Here is a 26,240-nt window from a genome sequence, read left to right on the forward strand (position 1 = left end):
TGAAAAGATACGTGGGTTTTTACTAGTGCAGCTGTAGCAGCATTCTTATGGTTTGTTTAAAAGAGAAATAAAATACATGTACTCTGTAAATTAAATTATTCAAAGATGTTGAGGTTTTGTTTTCTAGTAATTTGGTAAAAGAAATCTTCACCCAGCTCATTGTTGAATTTCATTACAATACTAGGATCACAAGAAGATGACCATGCATAGTAATCATAGGGTGTGCTTGATTAACCATGGGCTATGATTCAAATCATTGTCGCCCTCCCAACCATAGATGATATAAGGCTATCGTCTCCCCTGAGCACGAAATTATCTCTCAATATATATATATATATATATATATATACAATGCACAGCTGTGTATGCAGTCCGCACTACATTAATGTATCCAACCTATAAAGAATGTGTTCAATCAGCCAAGGAAGAATACAATCTGCCAAGTAGTGTATTCGCTCTCCCAAGGAATGATTTCGCTGATGATAATTTAATTCGATTTGAGATTTATGAAAGTCGATCTGCTATGGAAGTTGATCCGGTGTGGATGATGAACGAACTTGCTGATTATAAACACAGACTGCATATAAGAAATCTTCCACATGATTGGAGTATCTTCAAAATTCACCAAATGAAAGAGGTAGCATCCCTCTTATACATGCCACAGTGACTCTTCATGAAGAGTCGGCTTCTTCAAGGGCAACGTGATCCTTCATCAAGGGGTGGCGGACAATATCAATGAGGAGACGTGTCTAACCCTAGGTGACAGGGGTGTGTTTTAACCGATGCTTAGTTAAGGACTTAAAAACAAAACCGCTTCATAATGTATATTACCCGCTTTCTCTATAGTATACACAGGTTCATGATTGTCTAAGGCCGATAGGCCAATTAAACAATCATGTTTGCTATGTCGGCCAAGGGAAGGATCCGACCATAGCTATAACTTCAACACTCATATGGCATAATGTCTGGCTGTAGGGTAAAATTTTGTTAATAAAAGAATGTTTACACTAGACATTATGAGATATGGCCGTGAGTACTTCTTTGATGGCTGGAAATTAAAAATACAGAACATTATATTGTACGGCTATGAGAAATTCTTGACAGCTGGAACAATATGATACATTGTGTTTATGGTATACAGCTGAGAGTAATTTTATTGACAGTAAATAAAATATACACTGTGTGAGAAACAGAATGGCTGGGCTATTTTCTTAATTTGAAAATGGGTCATATACGCATAAATATTTATCTAGTTAACATGGTCTTGCCTCGTATTTTCTGAGGTGTATTCATAACTAAAATTATTTACTGGAGACTAAAATAACAATAAAGAGCTATTAAGACTATAATTAGCTCAGCCATTAAGAGATGCATATAGTGGGAATTTTCCATTTAGCAGAGAAGCTGCTTACCTTAATTGAGATTAACTTCCGGTTGAATGTGAGTGATAACATATCTTAGTTTGGGAAAAGAAAGAAGGGTAAGAGTATATCAGCAGAACTCAATATTGCAGAAAGCTTATTAGTCATTAAAAATGCTTAGATAAAGCAGTGACAGTAGAGTCATGTCATGCATGAGATGCGTATTAAAACCAAAGGAGAACATGAGTGCTGGCTTCTCTCTGGCATGTCTTGTCTTTTCTAGCTAAGGTATGGACTTGAATTCAGCTCTTGTTACAATATGTTGTCCTCATTTTTTAATTTTCAAAAAATGTGACAACCCTTACGAAATTTTGGTTTAAATGTGTTATTTTTGTCTACAAGGCACATTTTACGAGATACAAAACTCACATTTCTTAGTGTCAATCATCAGGGGGTGTCTTTGCCATCATTGTCCAAGTTTTGGTAAGTTTTGGCCTTCATTTTACTAGCTTTTTGTGCAATTTCGTTTTTCAGAGTAGTCACTGCAAGTTGACGATTTTACTCTTGAAGAACACTTCCCGAGGCAAAATTTTTACTCCTTGTTGAGCTGGACTGATCTTCGGTTTATCCTCAATCCGCATTTCAAATTTCATCGTGTTTCGAGTTCGTTCGCTATGTTTTTCCTTCAAATTCGGGTTTTTTCCTCTTGATTGCGAGTGGGAGATTTTTCTTCTTTTGCAAGTTAAGAGTTTTCTTTTGTTTTAGTGTTGTAGGGGTTTTTTCTAGTAATTATAAGTGAACTATTTAAAAAGACTTGTAACTTGTAACTAGCTTTTTATTTCGCATTTCCCCTTTTTGTCTTTTAAGTTGTTTGTAGGAACTTTTTGAACAAATTACAAGTTAAATTAAAAATACAAGTTTAATGAAAACTTGTAAGTTCTCATAAAAGTTCCTACTTTGTGCTTTTAAGTTGTAATAGGGATTTTATTTCCCTATTACAAGTCTTTTTAAGATTTTAAAGTATTTTTATGTCTCGTGTCTTACTTGTAATGGGAATTTTATTTCCCTATTACAAGTTTTTATGTTTTCATTTGTTTGTTTTAGTTGTAATAGAGAAATAAAATCCCTATTACAAGTCTTTATGTTCCTTTATGTTTTTAAAACTTGAAATGGGGATTTTATTTCCCTATTACAAGTTGTTTTGTTATTTCTTTTTGCTCTTCTTCCTTTCAAACCCGAAATTGCTCAAGTGAAGGAAAAGTAATACAATTTAAAACTTGTAAAAGGGTTTTAAAAACCTGATTGCATCTTTGGAGGGCACATTTGCTTGTAGTTGGAGAGGAAAAACCCGATCTGCATTCTTGCTCTCACAAATCTGATTTTTGTGGCATTATTCCCTTGAATCCATCTCACATTATGGCTATGCTGCTGGAGATCGATGGTTGGTGTCACGTTTTTGAGATTCAACAGTTTTGGCAAACAAGTTTTGCACATTAATGTGGAGACGTTTTTGAATCTGCTTTTGCTGGAATTTTTGCTCCATTTTGGAGATTTAAGTTCGCCCTTGTTGCCACATTTCAAACACGTCTTGCATTCTTCAATCATTGAAGAGTGTTTGAAGTCAAATGAATCCTCTTTCCAAGCCGTTTTTTGTGGAGAAGATTAAATGCAAAACCGATTTACTTGATGCAAGGAATATCAACGTGGTGGCTCTTTCATCTATTTATAGAGCATTTCAGTTCTTCCCAAGCTTATTTGTTTTGGTCTAGGGCCTTTGACCAAGCAAGGATTCGGGTTTCTAAGTGATCTTCCCAAATGGATAAGTTCTTTGAATGCAATTTGTAAATTTGCATGATTTTCCCCTCTTTCAGATTTTTCCCATTCATTTGATTTCAGGTTTTACAAATCTGATTACAAGTTGAAGTTTTTCTCTCTTTTGAAGTTGCCAAGCTGAAAATGTGTCTTTCCTTGTCACATAAAGTTTGCCATTACCAGTTGGTATCATTCTTTCCATCTTCTCCTTCATGTCAAAATCCCTTTCTCACCATTTCATCCATTCATTTCACTTTCATCCATTTTTCCCATTTAAAGTCTACTTGCAGTCGGAATTTTAAAACCCGATTGCAGTTGCGTCTTCACTTGCAGTCAGCCTTCTAGAACCCGAAATTGGTCCAAAATGCACTCAAAAACACTTTAAAATGAGTCTTAAAGGTCCAATTACAAGTGCAAACTTGTAGTTACCCATTACACATATGAAGTTGCATGTTTGTTATCCACAATTGCAAGTTAATGCTCTTGTTTTTCCACACTTGTAATGCAGTTTCCAGAACCCAAAATTCACTTGTGAGCCCATTTTTGCATCAATTTATCCCTTCCCTTGTCAATCTTGTTTGCACACACGACCTACCAAATCAATAAATTGGAGGATGATTCAAAGAGAGATCAGCAACATGACGGAGCCACACAAGGAGATGGATAAGTGATGTGAATGGTTGAGAGCATAGAATACTTTCAATACAAAGATAGGCTTCTTACTTCAGCCTTGCAAAGAACTTCCCTCCTGAAAAGTCAGTACTACCCCAAGCATGTGAAAGGTTGTTGTTCGTTGGTTAAAGGCACAAAGACTATCAAGGGTGCAAGTTCTTGTTCCAATTCTAAGATATCATTTACCTCAATCGCAGAGCATCCTGAAGCAGCATGAAGATTTTCAAAACAGAGGATGATGTAATTATAATCATGTCTTCGGACACAGAATAGTTTCAGAATTGTAGTTTTCCTTTCAACAAGTTTACTTGTAAAAAACAATTTTGTAATTGTCAGTTTATCACTTGCACTTTTGTAATTACAAGTAAGTTGATTACAAGTTAATTTAGAATAGGACTTGTAATTTTGAATAAGACTTTGTTAGTAGTTGGAATAAGTCATGGTCGTTGAGAGAATTTCTCAAGTTAGTTAGGATCCTCCCACCTTTTTCTCAAGGTTCCTCTCCTATAGATACTTGAGGGGGTCTATTGTAATGGGGATCTTTTTGCGATGCAACAAAATTCTACTAGTTTGTATATGCACTCTAAGACTTTAAGCTTAGATTTAAATGAAATTGCTTTCAATTAAAGAGGCAAGTTGTGTTGAGACTTTGTGCCAATTCAAGTTGTTATGTGAAGACATTTTCTGGAGTTGATTGTGATTTTTGTTCTATTGTTCAAGAGGGATTTAAATTCAATTTTGCAGACTTTGAGTTGCTAATTGTATTTAAAGTTATATTTTTGGTTTTCAAACTTGGTCTTGCAAACTTTGAGCTGCTTATCATATTTGAAGCTAGTGTGGAAGGCTCAAGTGGGAAGATAGCTTGTAGACTTTGTGTTGCTTCTATTTTTGAGACTTGTGCATGAAAGGTGAAATGCATCATATAGATAGACTTTGAGTTGATGTGTGTTGTAAATTGTTATCATTTTGAGAAGGTTGATAGGACAATAGAAGTGTTGAAGACGTTTGCTTTCATTTTTGTTTTCCCATTCCAGGGAAGTAACGGAGGTCTTTGTGCTTTCATGGAAACTTTGCTTCCCTTTATGTTCCAAAAATCCTATAAAAAAAGTTTCATTTATGTATTTGTTGTTATTTATTTCCAATTACTATTACTTTTCTGTGAAGAGAAAAGAGTATAGTTTTTCTTGAAAGAAGAAGAAAGATTGTTGTCCCACCCATATTAGATTAGTTTAGTTTGTAGATAGGAGGAGCCTTCCTTAAATTAGGAGAGCATCATACTCACACACTATGGCTAAAACCACAATTTTGCACATCCCCCAGGTGTACAAAATTTTCAACCAACACAAGAAACAGAGAAAGGAACAAAATAGAAAACTACACTCAAGAACCTTTGTCTAAATGCTTAAATTTTTGTTTTACTCAAGTGTGGCTTTTGGTCAATATATGATTGCAATAATGGATAACCAAATCTTATAACTCTCTAACCAAAAACAAACAGCCTATGTCCTAGAACCTTAAGTTGTAGCCGAGTAGGGTGGAACTTGACATCGCGCACTAGCGTGACTGCAACTATGTTAAAACCTTGGCCAAGGTGGTGCTCGATTCAAAGAGCATCAGTCAATTCAATAATCCAGATATACACCCCAATCAAAGGTCATACTAGTTAGGGGTATCCTACAGTGTATGACCGACTAGGGAGTTATGTAGGATTATACACCAATCTCAGATGGCATGAGTTCAACTTTCCATTACCTCCCTACGAAGGGTCGGGCCAATCCAATTGGATATGGCACGAGGGACTAGTAAGTCTGTGGTTGGGCGTAAAAGCGCCCTGATGATACTTTCCCTCCCCATGGATCAAATGGTAAAGTTATGAAAGTTCAAAATATTGGCATCTGGAAAATGTATCTTCTAAACCTTCTTTATTCCTTTAATTTGAAATCTTAAAGTTTTCATTGTATCTACTATTATTGATCATAGCATAGATCTTGGTTCAATTCAAGATTTCAGTTTTAAGTTCAAGTTTCCTTTTAGATAATTTATGTTGTGAAAAAAAAACAAATCTGCAAGTGGTTCCTCTCTTTCTGCTTCAAGTTGAAAAAAGTTGTAGTTTAATTTGCATAGTTTTAATGCATGTTACAGATAGGCCAACGAAATAAAGGTGAAACAATAAAGACTATACGCCTCTTACAACCATTAGGCATTACAGCACAATGCACAGAAAAAATATCAAAAGACATCATTACAAGGTTGCCAAAGTCAAATAATCTTGATATAATTTTGTTGTTGTGGATAGGTTCACTAAGTATGCACATTATTGTGGTCTCCTTAATCCATTTCATGCTAGTACCATGTCGAAAGTATTCATGGAAATGTACAAAAATTTCATGGAATTACCAAAATCATTTAGTGATCACAGCCTTATCTTCACTAGCATCTTTTGAACAACTTAATTGTAGCATGGGGTACACAACTATCACATTGTTTAACTTATCATCCACAAACAAATGGCCAGACAAACATTGTGAATAAATGTTTTGAAGGATATTTAAGTTGTTTTGCCTCGAACAAGACACAGTGGTCCAAATGGCTACAACTACTGAGTGGTGGTATAACACATCATTTCACAAATCAACAAAATGACTCTATTTGAGGCTCTTATGCCTAACCCCCACCATCTACTATTTAATTACAATCACAATCCAGAGATCATGCAGCAAAGGATCATATTCAACACCAACAAAAACTATTACAAATCCTTAAGGAGAATTTAGTTATAGCTCAAAATAAGATGAAACAAGAAGAAGATCAACATTGTTATGAAAGGCATTTTAGTAAGGAGATTGTGTATTTCTTCAGGTGCGACCATATAAACAAATGCTACTTGAGCACCATAAGAAGATCAAGCCTGCACATAAATTTATGGTCCCCGTGAGGACCTCCATCGAATAGGAAGTATAGCTTATAAGTTAAAATTCCCATCTCTTATCTTCCATGTGTCTTGTTTGAAAAACGTAATAGGTAACAATATTCCAATCCAAATAGAATTGCCTAAGCTAGACAAAAGGAAGTTTATTTTGGAATCTGAAGCAATTGTTGAGAAACAAATGGAACAATTGCAAAAGAAAGCCATCTCAAAATTCCTGATCAAGTAGAAATTTTTGCCAATTGAAAATGCAACATAAGAAGATGAATTATTCATAGAGAAGCATGTAGACTTACTAAGCATTGAAGACAATACTTTTCCAAAAGAGATGGTCATGTTAGGTTTCTAATATTCTATCTTTCTAAATAAAATAAGATGAAACACTTGTGCCATGCTTAACCTTAACATTAGTTTTGGTTACTACCTTGAGCCCTCTTGATAAAGGATGAGGGTGTGTGCCCCTACATACTTAAGCCTATAAATAAGGAAGATAGGTCTCTCCCAGATTAGTATAACTTTAAAATACTAAATTCATGTATTATTCTCTGATTATTGGACGTCAACAGCTTGAAGTGGTCTGCTATTTTTGTTGATTTTTTGCATGTATTTCTAAGAAATATGATAACAAAGTGCATTCCAGCTCTCATCCAACAAGGGTGAGATAAAGGACAAAGTTTGAACTTTGATGATTAGTTGTTACCTTGATAATTGTTTTCATGCATGTTTGAGGTCACTCACGTTTTTGGAATCTTACATACTCTGCCAGTTGAATGACTGAGAATCCTTTGAAGCTAGTCCACAGTTGGATGAAATTAAAGATTACCTATTTATTGTATTTTCGACTGGATTGTTTTTTAATTTGCTTTTTTCTCCCCACTCATAGAGTTTCCATAATCAATTTGCAAGCTATCATTTGTACGTATGGATTGCTGAGTTTTATTTGAAGCCTTAACTTTGTCAATTTACCAACTTGTGCATTTGGGTTAACTGGCCACTTGGATATTTTGTACTTTACCCTTCCTTGATCTATCATGATGACTTGATGTTTCAACTACTTAAGTTGATTGATCAGATGACCAAAAAGTGATATCATTGTGTTCTTTGGGACTCACTGGATTCTTGAATCTTGGTCTACTGTTTAAATGTCATTGGCTTGTTCCTCAAACTTACTTATTGCACAGCTTGATCACCTGGATATTTTGCAGTTTGTGGCTGTGCCTTTGTTCATCACACTATAACTTCAGACATCATCATTTTGATGGTTTGTGCTATTATCAACTTTTTTCAGAATTTGTTGACTTTGACCAATTGAGGATTGCTTGCCATGTAGCATACTCAGGCTGTTTTGTAGCTTGAAACTCAGTTGATTTGCTTGGGGATTCCTTGAAAAAATCGAATGTCTATTCCACATATTCTACACAAGATTTTGCCTTGGAGATTATGATTAGTAACTTACTATTACCTGGTTTACCTAAAAATAAATTTTGACAAAAACTCAAGATGTTCCACAATTTGCAATTGGATCATTTCACTTCTTCATATGAAACAGGATGCATAAATTTATTTCTTGTAAATCGCATAATTTCTTTTGCAGAGCTAAAGTATTTAGGGATATTGGTTAGAATAATTTTTATGTGAGAGGATGATGACCAGTTTTTAATTGTTAATTGAGCTTGAAGAGTGAAATTGCATATAAAGGTTTTGAATCAATATCTCCAACTCCTTATTACTGCCCATCATCAGGGTGAAAACATTTTTTGAGGAGTAGACTTTCATAGTTCACACAAATAGTCTTTGCAAGTGTTGTCTTTCTCTTGCTTCACAAATGTCACAGGGTGACTCAGAGTTTTCAGTCATTTTATATGGCTCCAGGGATATGTCAGACCTTTGCAGCTGTTTCACATCTCTTCTCCATGTTTTGAAATGTGCTAGCCATCTTTACACTATGTTCCACCAAGTTCCCAAGAAGGAGAAAGTAGGGGATGGGGGGATGGATTTTTTGGAGGCCATTTTAAGGGACATCTATTTAAAAAAAGAAGAGAAAAATTTCAAATATGAATATAATAGCATTAATAAGGAATTCATCATATAGATTAAAGATCCTTAACACATAAAGTTTACAACAAAATGCCAAAAGGCTGCAAGTTCCAAATAAAAAGCGACAAAACATAGAAAATATGCTGCTACCCATGAACTTGCAGAGAACTTTTGCAATCAATGAGCCTATATGGATTATGTTGTTTGACACAAGTGACAAGTACCTAACTTCATATTGAGATTGGAAAGAAGGTTGCCTCAATAAGACTAAAACCTTTGCCATTATATGTTGCAAACCTACAATTCTGTGACTGCAAAAAATACCTAAAAAACTATTGTTTTCAGTGATAGAAAACCACTGTTGGTATTGAAACACCACCTTGAGAGGAAAAAATGGAACTTGAAATCCTAGGTATTGTTTTGCCTAACTTTATCTTGAAAACCCTACTATTTTACCAACAGAAATGGCTGAAAGCTGCTTTCAAATCTTGCAAAGTCAACCCTAACAACATGTGACTGTCGTACACCATAAAGGGGTTTGAAAATATTTTGTTTTGCAGACCAAAATCTCTCATTTAGTGTTGAGAGTGGCATGGGGACCCACACAAGAACAACATTTTTTTTCATTGACATCCCCAGCTGTCTTGGAGATGGCTAGCTGTCCCCACATTTCCATGGCATTCCTGGGGCATTAGGGCTCAAGAAATTGATCGGAGGCGGAAGGGGACATTTCTGAGGCCTCCTTGCATCCCAAATATAGGGACATGTCAGAAATTGTCAGGGACATACCCCTGAGGAACATACTCTTTACATGATTCATTCTCGTAGAGAAATATAAAAAATATACTCTCACACAAAATTCATGATTCACTTTCTCAATCAACTTCACAAGTGATAGAGCTCACAAGATGCGATTATTATTCAACCTTTAGCATGAATTACAGGTTTGAAGGCGAGATTTTTCCCAGCTTTACTTTACTTCAGCATTCTAAGCATCTCTTTATCAGCACTTGCGAGCATAATGCCAAGTTTTTTGATTGATGATGAGACCAGCTCCAGCTTTTCAATGCAATGTTGACTTTTTACATAAGTAAAATTACAATTCATAGTAAACTTATTGCAATTTGCCCTGACTATACTTGGCCCTCCATTAGCAGATCTACCTAGGCACATTATTAGTTCTATAGTCTTGGCATTAATTGTGGCATACTGCCTTAGCATTATGTGCTTAGACAAAGTTTTTATATGATTGCATCAGATAATTTATATGACTATAATATAGTCAATCATTATCCTTCCTTGGCAATACATTGATTATTTCCTCAGTGCAACATATTGTCTTCTTATTACATGCACGTTCAAAATGTTTATTTCATCTGATCTTTTATTGTTTAAAGATGTTCACAAAGAGTTATCGTATGCTATAAATTACCAATAAGATACATGTCCGAGTTAATGCGTTATTACATTAACTGCCCCTTTCAATATCAAAATCTATCAATGTAAACAAATTATGCATTGAACCAAATAAGATACACAGCCAATAAAAAGTCTTTCTCACTTACATGCAAGAATTAGTAGCTCAATAGAGAGCAAAACTGATGCGACATAGTCTTCACAACAAAATATTGCATAACATAGTGTTGTCCTTTCTGAAACAAAAGAAAAAAATGCAAAACTTCACAATAGACAATACCAATTAAAACCATCCACAATTAGACAGAGAAATCAGTAGTTCAATACAGAGCAGCATTGGTGCTGCATAATCTTCTCCACATACTATTACTTTGAGATGGAAAAGGATAAACAAAGCCTTGTCTTTTATGGCACAAACAAAAAAAAGAGCAAAACTTGGTAAGAAGACAAGTGCAGTGATAATTACATGTTAATACCTACTTCTTGTAATAATGAATGAAGGAAAGTCTCAAACTAACAACATCATGAAACCATGAATGCCTTACATTTTATGGTACTCCTTGACCTGGCTATCAGCTAATTGCAGTTTTCCCCCTTCTTCCTGGCCATGCTCATTCAATTCATTCAAAGATGCATTAAAATCTTCTAAGTCCCTCCGAAGCTTTTCTATCTCTTTTCCTTGTTTTCTCTGATCTTCTTTCTTTTTATCCAGCTCTTTCCCACTGCTTTTAATTTTTTGTGAGATGCGAGAAATTTCTTCTTTTAATTTGAGAAGCTCTGGTTGCTGACATAACAAGAGAGTTATCACAGAGGAAACAAGAATATTTGACTTTGAACAAAGGAACAAACTTGAGGCAATCAAAGTTACATAAAAGAATCAAATGTTTCAAAGTTACGGTTGTCTTACATCTTAGTCCCTTTTTACTAACCCATAATTCTTCTGCAAATCTTCACGAGTATTATAGCATATTTTTTATTTTCCTCACTAGCCACTAATTTACTATAAATATGTAAGGTAATCTATTCCATCACATAGAAGTTAGAACCAAATAGAAGTAACATAGAAAGTTGTAGCTATAAAAATCCATAGATGTGAAGCAATTATGAGACATTACAGTGATAAGTAATACTATCTTGCCCTCCTTGATATGCATGACACATACAAAACTGAAAATAGAAAAAGTTGATTCAATAAAAAAAGTATTTATTGAGCACATCATGCGATTCTTTTAAGAATGAATCAGATAATATTACATTAAAAAGAACCCTCTAGACTCCTTAGCAGTCAATAAGAATGGTTCTTCAAGCCACGTTCCGTGATATAGAGATGCTCCATCAACCAATTTCAAAGAATAGAATCTGGATACAAAAACGCACTCCCAGCATGGTTATTCCACTTCTCAAAGGATTACAGGACTATGTGATTCTTTTAAAGAGACTGATATGCTTAAGTATTCTGCAGTGTTATTGTAGTCAAAATCTTGTGAATAGCAAACAATGTGCCTTTGGTTCACCAAACTGTAAAACTCACTTAAAATCAAATGCTGTCCATGTTAAAGCAAACAGGAATATCACACATTGCATTTTACTGCAACAAATGTTTACGTAGCTTTGGTTCGACTGGTGATGCTCTAATAATTCATGTTTATAGGAAGAATTTGGGAAAAATGATCAGTGAATAGGTACTTGATTGACTAGAAAAACCACAACAATGCACATTGAATCCAACTATGGTGATTGTTCTTTATTTCCAGCTAAAAGTTCCTAGAATGATTGAAGCTAAGTCAGAAAAAAGACTCTGCAAATTGTATTAAAATGCTAGCACATGTATCCACCATTGTCCAACTGCTTGCCCAAGAGCTGCTGTAATATCCACTTTTAAGTTATCGAAAATAAGTAAATTACATGACTAATTTTAATTATTTAATACGGTCACACAAGTAATTAATTTAAATATTTAATATCATCCCTCACAAGTGAATCATAAGGGAAATATTATTTAATTAATTTAATAAAATCACAAAATGACTCTAATGGTTAATTAACTGAGATTTTAATAAAGTTACTTTATTGTTATTTTCCTCAATTTCAAATGTAAATTAAAAAGAGACGGAAAATAAAAAGGTAAAGAAGAGGGAAAACCAAAAGGCATCTCAGTGATTATAGAAGACCAGCTTGGGATTCGTTTGATATATGCTTGGTTTATTATTTTCTCTTGGAGAGCTTGAGAGCTTCTCGCTTTTGGTTCAAGAAACCAGAGGACAGAAACCCATGGGATTTGGGGGAATTGGATGAAAACCCAGTTCCATTTCTAAGGTGGATCCATTTCAGGATTCACATCATGCTTCATTGTTCAAATTGTTGGAGGGTTCAACCAGAGATCTCACAGGAGTCTACAAATGAGTTTTAAATTTATGAAGTCTCTTGCAGAGACAAATTTGTATGTGCCTTGAAGATTATATCTTATTTTGCTATGGGCGCTTTAATGAGAGTTGAGTGCACTATTATTATGGAAATTAAAGGAGCCATGCTTGTTTCTATTTAGTGATTATTGCCCATGGTTTTAATTAATATTAAAGGGCGGATGATTTTTTTTCTATTCAAGATCGATTATATTAAGGTGTTGTCAGATTGTGTTCCTGAGGAATATTTTGATATTATATTACATGGGTTTAAAAGCAATTTCATGAAATTACTTTATTGTAACGGCCAATGTTTGGGATGCCTTGGCATGACAATATTGGGAAACAATTATTTGCTGGGTCAATTCATGATATGAGGAATGGGTGATAAAGGTTGAGATAAGCCACATATTGTTTTTGGAGGTCGTGGAAATATTAATATTTGTTGAGTGCGAAACTGGGGCTTTTTCTTCAATGGCAATCTCCATATTTTGTGGCATGAACTCTCAGAAGTGTTGGTCGCTCCTGTTATCTCTTGTTGTAGACATTTCTTGAGGGCATACCCTTTATTTTCAATATATATGCCCATTCCTTTGGCGAGGTGTAAAGTTTAGTGGCGACCCCCTTGAGTTTGGCATAAACCTATTCACCATAACATGGGCTCACTTCTCTTTATCGTGGCTCCTACCACTCTTGGCAGGATACATATTGAGGATGTGAGCTTTACATGACACAAGTTTTATCTGAAGCAGAGGTTCTTTGGAGATTCGTGAGGTTTCACCAGCAGCGATGAGAACTCCCCTTACTTCTGCGTAAGTCTTTCGTTAGCATAAGTGCTGTTTGTGCCTGGACATATTATTGATGCTGGAAATTCATATTACACATTCTATTGCAACGTGGGATTCCCTATTTGGTTCAATCAGCTTGCAGGATCATATTTACACTATCATTAGAAATGTTCTTGCTAAAGCTTGTAATGGCATGGCTTGTATCAATTCTCGCAAGTCACATCAATACACTTATCAAATAAAGAATAACATTTCTGCCATATCGAATCTGCTTTCCCTGCTGTTTGTGGGTGTTCTGTGGTCTTGCTGTGATAGAGGAAAAGTCATAATGATGATTCCAATGTGCTAGGCGACTTCCAACTCCAAGCCTGAGCATCTATGTTATCAAGTATGAAACTATTTTTCATATCATTTATAATGCTGCAATGTCTGAGGTCAGAGATTTAATAATTTCTGCTATTGTCATTTAGTAAGCTTGCATAGATATTTCTCTGCAATATTAGTTCATATTTTGCCAAGGATCAAGAAGGTTATCATTTTCAACTCAACCATTGCAAGTATCTCTATTTTGAATGCTTAAATTTGCAATAGCCATTTAACAATCAATCTGAAACATTACATTCAACTTCAAGCAGTCTATTTGACAAATTACTTCAGAGTAAAAACTGAAGATTTGAGGTGAACTCAGTCTGGGATCTTACAGCTACAGGAGACACAAATAGAGCAAAGTCAATTTCAAATCAAACTCATGCGGAAAACGGCAAGCATGTTGCAGAAAATCAAGATTACCAGGAGACTGGTACTCATACTCGTACGGGAGACTGGGACCAATACCGATACATATATTTTTTCAAAATAGGATACGAGGGTACTTAGAGACACCACTTTTTCAAAATAATTTTTATTTTATTAATTTTCTCACATTAAAACTGAAAATATCAGTATCAAGTGAAATGTGAAAGGAATTGTGAGGCCCCAGCTTTCCTTACGAATCTTATAACTTATTGATAATGTTCAACTATGTTGGATTAGTAAATTAATTTATGTTTTCACTAATGTTGACTAATGTGGTGTAGCATTGACCAATTGATGGATATGGATAGCATCAATAATGTAACAGGATCTTCGAGTTTTGCAAGGATCTTAGGAGATTATTGGCCGATCAAGGAAATGGTGGATCAGGACAACTGTCAATAGATGAAAGGTGTACCAAAGGTAAATTGATATGGTTAAGTTATGTGATTGATTATAGGTTACCAAAAAGGAAACTGATTAGATAGTATATTTAAATGAAGAAGTTGAGGTTAGGATGCTATCATTGTTAAAGATGCAATCAAACTTCTTTAATATACAAAATAAGGCAGCTTATACTGTGTATGTTGTTAATTACTAACAATTAAATTGAAGGCTTGTGAGCAGGTGATGTTTATGATGTCCTAACCCAAACAGATATTTGGAAGATATATGTAAATAAATGCCAATGGAAAGAAGAGAGAACCAACTAAACCCTTGTCAGAATACTTCACTTATTGAAGTTATTAAGTGTGGCTTATAGAAGAGAGTCCTATATGGTTTTGGGTCACACTTAACCTTTTAGTCTTTTAGTTTTATTTGATTTGAAATAAAATTTTAGGGTATGTGTGTGTTGTGTGAGAGTTGAGAAGTCCTATAATTTTGTCAAACTCGGATTTGATTTTGAGGGGATTTTGAAAGGCTAAAAAAGTGTCTTATTTTATGTGCATTTATGGTTTTTGTGACCCTAGGTTGGATACCTATGGGTTAGGGGTCATTTTAAATTTTTAAGTCCTCATCTTGTACTAGGGTCAACATATGACCCTTCTAAACTTGCCATTTCAAGAACTCACGAGTTCAAGGCTTAGGGCTTGGAGAAGTGACTTGTCACTCTCCAACCCCACTCCCTAGAGTGCATTTATGAACCTTAGGAGAGAAACAAGGCTCACACATGTGAGCCATCTTGCAAGGTTGGGATACGGGTACAAGTACACTTTACACCTCCCCAAAAGTCTCACACATGTGAGAACTTATGGGGGAGTGTGATAAAAGGGAAAGAATGGGAAGGTGACAAGTGCCACCTTCCCATTCAATAAATTCAATTTTGAATCCCTACTTAACTTCCAATAGAGGAGTAGTTGGGGGACTCTTGGGAAGTTATTCTTGGTATTTTGGAGATGAAGGAGAGAAGACACAGAAGGAAGGGAGCTCTTGCACTGAAGTTGGTTATCTATGAGGAGCAACCATGGATGATAGAGTAACTTAAATCCTCACAACTCTCGTAAAAAGATAAGTTAATCTCCTTCTTACATAGCCTTCTCCTTGAGTTGCTAGTTTATTTATGAATGATATGTGATTTGGGTGGATTTCTTTTATTTGTATCTTTTGTGGATATGTTTGTGGGATCGTAGTCATGAGCTATGAATCTTGGTGTTTAGTATTGTCCTCATTTTTTAATTTTCAAAAATGTGACAATCCTTAAAAAAATTTGGTTTAAATGTGTCGTTTTTGTCTCCAAGTCCCATTTTACGAGGTGCAAAACTCACATTTGTTAGTGTCAAATCATTGGGGGGTGTCTTTGCCATCATTGTCCAAGTTTTGGTGATTTTTGGTCTTCTTTTTCCTAGCTTTTTGTGCAATTTCGGGTTTCAGAGCAGTCACTGCAAGTTGGAGATTTTACTCTGAAGGCACGCTTCCCAAGGCAAAAAAATTTGCTTCTTGTTGAACTGGACTGATCTTTGGTTCATCCTCAATCAGTGTTTCAAATTTCCTCGCATTTTGAGTTCGTTTGATATGTCTTTCCTTCAAATTTGGGTTTTTTCCTCGACTGCGAGTGGGAAATTTTCCTCCTTCTACAAGTTAGAAGTTTTCTTTTGTTTTAATGTTCTAAAGGTTTTTTCAAGCAATTACAAGTGAACTTTATAAAAGACTTGTAACTTGTAACTTGCTTTTTATTTTCCTTTTCCCTTTTTGTCTTTTAAGTTGTTTGTCGGATCTTTTTGGACAAATTGCAAGGGAATTTAAAATTACAAGTTTAATGAGAACTTGTAAGTTCTCATAAAAGTTCCTACTTTGTGCTTTTAAGTTGTAATAGGGATTTTATTTACCTATTACAAGTCTTTTTAAGTTTTTAAGTTTTTATGTCTTATGTCTTTAGTTGTAATGGGAATTTTATTTCCCTATTACAAGTTTTTATGTCTTTATCCTTTTAGATGTAATGGGGAAAATGGGGGTTTTATTTCCCCATTACAAGTCGTTTTGCTCTTTAGTTTTGTGCTTATGTTCCCTAGAAACCCGAATTTGCTCAAGTGAAGGAAAAAGTGATATGCAATTTAAAACTTGCAAAGGGGTTTTAGAAACCCAATTGCATCTTTGGAGGGCACGTTTTGCTTGAAGTTGGAGAGGAAGAACCCGATCTGAATTCTTGCTCACACAAATCCGATTTTTGTGGCATTATTCCCTTGAATCCATCCCACATTCTTGCTATGCTGCTGGAGATCGATGGTTGGTGCCACGTTTTTGAGATTCAACGGTTTTGGCAAACATGTTGTGCATACATGTGAAGCGTTTTGATTCCGTTTTCTGCTGAGTTTGTTCCACGTTTTGGGAGCATGAATTTCGCCTTTGTTGCCACGTTTGGCATCTTGCATTCAAAGCAAAGTGTTTGGCATCAAACGTGGGTCTTCTTTCCAAGCCGTTTTTTTTTGTGGGATAAGTAAAATGCAAAACCGATTTGTTTGCTGTATGGGATACCAACGTGGTGGCTTGTTCATCTATTTGTAGAGAATTTCAGTTCTTCCCAAGCTCATTTGTTTTGGTCTAGAGCATTCTTCAAGCAAGGTTCATTGAATGCAAGTTGTAAATGTGCCCTACATCCATGCCGGTTGTTGAGCCTTGGATTCTGGACGTGAAAGAGGTTGCATTGATCTTGTTTAAATTCTGGTTTTTATTTGTTCTTCCCATATTGTAAAAAGAGTTAATCTTCTTTTTACAAAAGTTACAAATGTTGAAGAATTGCCAATGAGACCCATTCATTTGATTTTGGGATTTACAAATCTTATTACAAGTTGAAGTTTTTCCCTTTTTCCAAGTTGTCAAGCTGAAAATATTTCTTCCCCTACATGTACATGGTCATCCAAATTTGCCATCTTCTCCTTCATGTCAAAATCCCTTTCTCACCATTTCATCCATTCATTTCACCTTCATTCATTTTTCCCATTATGTCTACTTGCAGTCGGAATTTTAAAACCCGATTGCAGTTGTGTCTTCACTTGCAGTCAGCCTTCCAGAACCCGAAATTGGTCCAAAATGCACTCAAAAACACTTGAAAATGAGTCTTAAAGGTCCAATAAAAAGTGTCAATTTGTAGTTACCCATTACACATATGAAGTTGTATGTTTGTTCTCCACAATTGCAAGTTAATGCTCTTGATTTTCCACACATGTAATGCGGCTTCCAGAACCCGAAATTCACTTCTGAGCCTATTTTTGCATCAATTTATCCCTTCCTATGTCAGTCATGTTTGCACACACAACCTACCAAATCAATAAATTAAGTCATGGGCCTTATTTTGCAGGCAGATTTCAAGATTGGAGGATGATACAAAGAAGCGATACAACAACAATTCATGGACGCAAATTATAGAATGCTTTCAAGACAGAGATGGTCATGACATGAAAAGAGGAAGGAAGCCCTTTCCCTCCTGAATGAATGGTACTACCCCATACAAGAAAACAAGATTGAAGTTTGTTGGCGAAAGACATAAAGACTATCAAGGGTGCAAGTTCTTGTTCCGATTCGAGATGTCTTCACTGATCTAGAATAGTTCAAGTTCTAACATATTGTAGCAGCATGAAGATCATCACGAACAAAGGATGATGTAGTTAGAGTCATGTCTTCGGACACAGAGAATAATTTCAATTATACATTTGTAATTTTCTTTTGACAAGTTACATGTAAAAAAAAAACTTTGTAATTGCAAGTTAACTCATCACTTGCACTTTTGTAATTACAAGTAAGTTGATTACAAGTTAATTTAGGATAGGACGTGTAATTTTGAATAAGTCTTAATTAGCAGTTGGAATAAGTCATGGTGGTTGAGAGAATTTTTCAAGTTAGTTGGGATCCTCCCACCTTTTTCTCAAGGCTCCTCTCCTATAAATACTTGAGGGGGTCTATTGTAATGGATATCTTCGGCAATGCAACAAAATTCTGCCAGTTTGTATGTGCACTCTAAGACTTTGAGCTTAGATGCAAATTAGATTGCTTTCAATAAAAGAGGCAAGTTGTGTTGAGACTGTGCCAATTCAAGTTCTTATGTGACGACATTTTCTGGAGTTGATTGTGATTTTTGTTGTATTGTTCAAGAGGGATTTAAATTCAATCTTGCAGACTTTTTGCTGCTAAATGCATTTGGAGATATAAGTTTTCAGACTTGGTCTTGCTGACTTTGAGTTGTTTACCACGTTTCAAGCTAGTGTAGAAAGCTCAAGTAAGAAGATAACTTGTAGACTTTGTGCTGCTTTTATTTTTAAGAATTGTGCATGTAAGGTGAAGAGCATCATATAGACAGACTTTGAGCTGTTGTGTGTTGTACATTGTTATCATTTTGAAAAGGTTGATAGGACAGTATAAGTGTTGAAGACTTTGTGCTTTCATTTCTGTTTTCCTGTCCCGGGGAAGTGACAGAGGTCTTTGTGTTTTCATGGAAACTTTGCTTCCCTTTATGTCCCAAAAATCCTACAAAAAAGTCTCATTTCTGTATTTGTTGTTATTTATTTCCAATTGCTATTACTTTTCTATGAAGAGAAAAGAGTATAGTTTTTTCTTGAAATAAGAAGAAAGACTGTTGTTTCACCCATATCAGATTAGGTTAGTTTGTAGATAGAGGGACCTTCCCTAAATTAGGAGAGTATCATACTCACACACTGTGGCTGAAACCACAATTTTGCACATCCCCCGGGTGTACAAAATTTTCAACCAACATTTAGGAAATTAGTACATAATTGTGAGTAAAAGGTTTAGGTTGGTTCTCTCAACTCGGGGGATGGCTAGGGTCTCAAAAGGGGCTAATGATGCTATAATGGTAGGGAAGAGAGTTTTAATTCTTCTATTGGCATACATTTCATATAATTTCTTGAGTTTTGAAGATTTATGATGCAATAATAAATATGATGGAGAGCAAGCTTATTTACATTAGCATTGTTATCTTGTGTATGTTCTAGTCTTGAAGGTTTACTATGGTGTAATAGAAAGACTTATGTTGATAGTAGCATCATCTTTTTGCTGTAATTGTAGATGCATTTAATGCAAGCTCAAAATATGAAAGAAGGATACCATTTGTCTTTAGGAAAAAGGAGATATTATTAATCTTTGTAAGGAGGGACACATGAGTATTATGTAAGCTTATTCCTTGTCTTTTCCCATGTACATAAAATACATTTCACTTAATTAAATAACCTTACAATTTTAAGAGGGGATATAAAAAAATGAAAAAAACAAATTATGGTTGTTAGTTGAACCTTGCTTCTCACTTATCAATTCCAATAGTAAGCCATATTTAAGAAGAACGGTTAAATAATATACATGTGATACTATTATTGATAATCATAGAGGAATTTCTATTATACCTATTTGCGTAAAATAAGTATGCTCATATCTAAAGAAAACCACAAATGTATTATAAAACATCACTCTCTTGACTTCCTAGCAGAAGAAAAAGGACACCAATGATATTTCACTTTGAAATAAAATGACTAAGCACCTCCATAAGACCAAAAAAAATAGAAAGAGATACTAATGCAAATCATTGGGAAGAATACATAAGTATGATTAAAACAACTCTCCTTCACCTTATTCCAAACTAAATAGAGACATGGGTGGTTGCTTGTATAAGTGGATTTGACAACTATAGTAAATCTATACAAACCAAGGCCCTTTGAAGATAAATTATGAAGTGTTTACCATTATAGAGAAATAAATAACAATTATACTTATTAGTTTGTGTCCCGTGAAGGTGGAGTGGGTCAAGCCAAAGATTGGGTGGTTTAAAATTAATTTTGATGGGGCCTCCAAAAGCAATCCAAGCCCTTCAGGAGCTGGGTGTGTAGCACGGGACAGGGACGGATATATCATTGCGATTGGGGCGACCAAGCTAGCGAAAGGGACAAATAATGATGTCGAAGCTCAAGCTGCAATCGACGCTATAAAAATGACCAAAGCATTGGATTTGCAAAAGATTCACCTTGAGGGTGATTCTCAAATAATTATAAATGCTATTAATAAAGGAGAAATTCATGCGTGGAAACTCAATAAATTCATATCCATCACAAAATCCATATTAGAAAAATCGGAAGATTATGAAGTAAGTCACGTGGTTCGTTCAGGGAATGAGTTGGCAGACAGGTTGTGAAATTGGGCGTTATCATTAAATGATGAAGGAAGGAATGCAATCGAGATCTTCAATGATCTCATTTTGGATTGAGCGAGCTACCGTACGAGAGAAGGAATTAATTCTCGTCTTGTTTGTACGATGATGTTTTCAGAGCACATTTATGAAGTAGCAAGGTGGCATTTGTACGTGACAGGGGTAGAAGTGCGATGGATTTGATTCCCAAAGACTACATGGTGGTGTCCAATTGAAGCTACGGGTGGTGGAGAACAATTGATGCAAAGGGTGGCAAATTGCTTAAACTACATAAGCGACTTTCTTCCTTGTCACCCAAGACAACAGCTTGCTTCTATGGGGTGAATTTCAAAGACGAGGTTGAGGGGACTATTTAATTTTGGTGAAGATAATTTTCTATAGATATTGGTGAATACGAAGCACGAGTACAAAAGCAATATTGAACCAACATTGACATTGTATCAATGTTGGTGGCATGGGGACTCGAGGTAGGGAAGAAGGAGAAAGTGGAGTGGGTGGTGAAAGGTTGTGTAGAGGAGGAGTGGCCCTATGGGTTACAATTGGTGCTTGGACAGGCTATGGCAGGCGCTAGCTTTCTTCTTGCAAAGGAGTAGCATGGTTTAAAGGAGGAGACACCACAAAAACTGATGCCATTCATTCAATGGCTGAAAGGGATGAACTGGGATGAGCGAAGGGCAAAAGCCTGTATCCTTGAAATTCTTCATTCGTGAAAAGGATCATGAGCGTAAGAAGGGGAAGAAGAGTACAAAGACGGAGAAGAAGACGGAGCCTGGATTTGAGCTCAAGGATTACTGCAACAACTGGTCGTTGAAAGCCGTGAGGAAAAAATAGAATTGTGTCGGTTTATTTGGAATGCTAGTTTTTTGTTAATGGTTTTGTTATAAAAAAGTTTTGAAATAGTATGGGATGGCGTTGGATAATGGGAGTAAGGGTTTTTTTGTATAATTGTAGATGTGTAGATGTTTGCTAGATTTAGATAGCTTCAGGTAAATATGGTACTGTAATATGGTGGCGGATGGGTAGTAGTTTTAGTCTGTTATTTGGGGATGAACTATGCTTTTACTATGTGTTAATTTTGGATTATGATAGCATACTGGACATGGAAGATGTAATTTTTTGAAATATTAACATTAAACTCATTATTATTGACCATATATATATATATATATATATATATATATTAGTCAGTGGATTCCTCCTTAACCCTAAATATGGGAGATGCCCTAGTTGACCTATGTGTGGATACTTGTTTTGCAGCCTGCATACATCCCACAGATAACAGAGTCGCCTTTACCCTCAATGCCGCCTTTAGGAAAACCGAATAATGAAGATTGGGACATTAGCTTTCTGTCAAATACCTAGAACCCTTCATTAAAACTATCTTATATCTATCCACTAGTGCTGGAAAGGTGATTATGGCATCTCCAAATCTATATCTCCCACTCCTCATGCCTCTTGTTGTCCTATGGTCTGTACATGCAATCAAATTGGGGGTAAACAAAATATATATACATATAGAATGCAAGAAAATGAAATAATCCCAAATAAATGGAGTCATTCTTAATAGGGTGGAGCACAGCTAAGGGGTGTGGCCTTGCTTAGTGGGAAACCGCATTTCTTGGAAGGTTGAAGTCCTCCCTACCGGCTACCAACCACATCACATGAATATAAGATGAGATGAGTATTAGATACTTTAACATCTCTTTATGTATTCACTCATATTCAAGAGAAGGCTTAATAATGAATTGCCGACATGTAGAGGGCCTTTGTAAACAATTAAATACAACAAGAAAACATGAGAATATTTTTAAGGGAAATGAAAGAAATGTGAATCATCCTTTCCAAGACAGAAAATCTGACGGAGTATTAGATGGAACATAGTTGCAGCCAAATATCGACCTATAGCTTTCGCTCTTGCTCCATGCCTATGATTTAGACTACTCCATCTAATGTCGAGCAAGTTGTCACCTTTATTGCTCTTTTATTCTTGCTATAGTTTGAGCACATTATTTACAAAGGGAGTGTTGTGGAAGCGGCCACCCATCATCTCCTATTTCACCAGGACTGTTGCTTAGGGTGGGATACCATCCTCGCTCTCCCTGTCCATTGCCCTCTTCTTTAAACTGCCACTAGACAGGGACTGACACTATATAAATAATTGAAATATATTAATAGTGCAATGAGGATTAGTTTGGTTTGTTGGATAAGACTACTTAGGGTTGAACACCTTGGGTTAAACATTCATAGTTTCCTCACTATGATAGGCCTTTCTGCAGTAATAGTAAAGTGAAATTAGAGCCTAAGTCAAATCAATGAAGTCGGGTAAACGACATTCATTCTCAAGTGGTTGAAAAGTCTCCTAGGGGATACTATTTCCTAAAAATGCATTGGACTACACACCTTGTATTTGGCATGCAAGATATTCTCTTAAGAATGCTAGTTCCTATAGCACCGAATCATGGGGTTTATTAAAGGTAGACTACATGTCTAGCACCTAGTTATAAAACACAAAAAATACAAACAAGGACAGGTTGTACAGAATGACTGGTCAGTCAAAGTTCCATTATGAATCTTTGCAAAGGAATCTAGTTAACAAGAATAATGTTATATGCTAATAATGTCCAGGAAGCGTTATCAATAAAATGGGAATGTGAGATTTACTCGAGACATCAGTTTAATAATACATGTACATAATTATATAAATAGTGTATTACTTTTAATAATACATGTACATAATTATATAAATAGTATGATTAATAATACACGTTGAGAATGGGATCAAATAATAATTAGGGAGTTTTGATAGAAGAATATTAAAGTCTCATTTTAGCAAGTATATTCAACATTATAATGGGTTAGAGATGAAAAGCATATTTTTGCAAATCATGTATTGGGTTAACCTATTATTACAGCACTGAAATCTCTTATGGTGTTTTAAAGAAACCATAGCATGTCGAGTTGAAAATTACAATTGTCTATGATATCATTAAAGATATCGTACATGCTAGACTTTCTTATATTAATATTAATTCTAACATTAATACTATGAAAAGAATAAACTTGAAAGTTTGTTTTAATGTTGTTAACAGTATCATTCAAATCATTAGAATAATAGTATCTCAAATTGGCGACATTAATAGTGATATTAACGTTAATATCTTCACTAATAATCATACTATAATTGACAAGAGTAATAGAAAATTTATTACTAATAGTAATAAATGTATTAGGCAATGTTACAGCAGTCACCAGTGATACTATTAATGATGGAATCATTGCCATTAAGAGTAGTACCAAAATTGTTACTAAAGATGTTAACAGTATCATAGATATACATATTGGACAATGTTACAATATCATTATTAATATTATCGTTAAAAATGTCATAGTTATTAGCAGTGATATCAACATAGTTTTAATGATATTAATAATATTGAATGTATATCATGGGTAGTATCAATAACATCACTATTAGAGTGCAATTAATATTTATAGTGAGGTTTTTATTTGGTCATACTTTCCACACTATAAATGATAAGGAAAACATTAATGCTAATAATTATATTTTACTTGAAATGATCATCTAAGTAACCCTAGCATTAAAATATAAGTACCACATCAATAGCCATACTACCAAAATAGTCATAAAGAAATGCATGGTGATTTTGATACAAGCTTTTAGTATCTTCGTCTTAGGGAGTGCAAAATTTGCATGCCTATTTTGGGAACTCCTCTCCATTCCTCGTTGTAAGACAAGGAGTCAATGAAGAGGTTGTGCGACACCTATAGTTATGTGTTGTTGTCCGCATATTGGGCTTGGTAGTTAAACCAAGAGGATTAATTCCTTACTGTATCAAAAAAAAAGTGTTGGTTGGGTCTTTGCCCGATAGATTAGTTTTTAAGCATTACAAGAACTTAAGACAACTATTTCAATTACTGTTATACATCCACTCCCACAGGTCTCATCGTCTTGTGAGGCTCTTCTATTGATTTATACTTTTTTAAGGCAGAAGTAATTGACACAAATGTCTTTCAAAATATGGGTGGGTCATGCAAGAGTCATCCAATTATTGTAAGGTAGTTCTGGTGTCTTCTCATACCAATGTAAATCAGAAAGATAAGAGTATGTCAACAAGAAAGCAGGATTTGATCATTTATGTCGCATTTAGTCTACCTACAAAAATAAAGATAAATGCGAAAAGAAGGGCAAATGCACAAATATGCCAGAAAAAGCTATCAAACATCCCTATTTGCATGGAAAAATACACTTGACAAACGAAAATAAGCTCGAGTGATGAAAATGGTCGGAAATAAACTTGTGTGAAAGGCAAACAAGGACAAAAATGATATCATGTGTCATGAATTAGGACACTTTGTTTTAGGCAAACATGTCCTAGATTTTGAGACGTCTTTGATAAGAGAAACACGTCCCGATCCTTGAGATGCATCCCAAGGGGTCAAAGATGCATCTCTCTACAACTATGCAAAACATCAATGAATTAACCAAAAAAGACATTTGTCCTACCATGATATTGGTTTCCCAACTCCATTTCATGTTTTTGATCAAGATATGCATTCCCCATTTTGATAATATAAAGGCTTACATCAAGTCATGGTCAATCCTTGCTAAGCCACAGTATATTGATAATAATCATTCATATGAGCTATCAAGCACTCATTTTGGTGCCAAATTTACATCTAATAGCTTGCAGTGACAAAGCAGCAAGCAAAAGTTTGACATAGGCTACCCAAAATAGCTTTTACTCATTCAAGTACAATGTAGAGTTGTTGACAAGCAAGCTCTACATTTGCAAACATCCCAACACTCAGTCCAGCAATCTATTCAGTATTGTCGTCAAATTAGAGATACAAGATGTGTAATGTCCCCTTCTTGCACCTAGTCAATTTCGCTTTGCATTAGCCTAATCCCAGGTTCACGTAGGCTAAGTGGAGTTGATTAGGGAACTCAATATTTTGTGGAGAGCTTTAGCATGTGATTTCAGTGCGTTCCAGCAGAATTTCTATTTTCAGCATATGCTAGTTTTAGTAAGTGCCATTTTAAGCACTTGGTCTCAACCTTTGTTTTCTCACAATTCAGAGTGAAGATCTTTCAAATTCAGTGCCTTGGTGAGTTCTAAGGTTGGATGAATAACATTTTATTTGATTTCACTTAAATTTTTAAGTGACTTATATAACTTAAGTGACAAAGTGCTATGTGTTCATAAAGGTCCCCCAAATGGTACACCTAGGGAAAGGGGACAAACATAAATTTGAAAAGATTATTTTATTAGCCCAAAAAGGGACACCAAGGTTGGAGGATGTTTTTATATTTAAAAAAGTGAAAAGTGAGGGAAAAGAATTCAAATTTGAAGTGCGTTGCCCTAATTC

The 26,240-nt window shown here is 35.1% G+C and overlaps 1 protein-coding gene across 1 annotated transcript in view; it reads right to left on the reverse strand.

The window, feature by feature from the left end:
* Window positions 1-26,240, reverse strand: part of LOC131029750 (structural maintenance of chromosomes protein 1) — a 238,497-nt gene that overhangs the window by 103,316 nt on the left and 108,941 nt on the right. The window contains exon 4 of the mRNA XM_059211024.1: window positions 10,770-11,008. Within this exon, the coding sequence (XP_059067007.1) occupies window positions 10,770-11,008 (239 nt within the window). The remainder of the gene's footprint in view (window positions 1-10,769; window positions 11,009-26,240) is intronic.

The sequence above is a fragment of the Cryptomeria japonica genome, chromosome 9 (assembly GCF_030272615.1).
Source record: "Cryptomeria japonica chromosome 9, Sugi_1.0, whole genome shotgun sequence".
Taxonomy (NCBI): domain Eukaryota; kingdom Viridiplantae; phylum Streptophyta; class Pinopsida; order Cupressales; family Cupressaceae; genus Cryptomeria; species Cryptomeria japonica.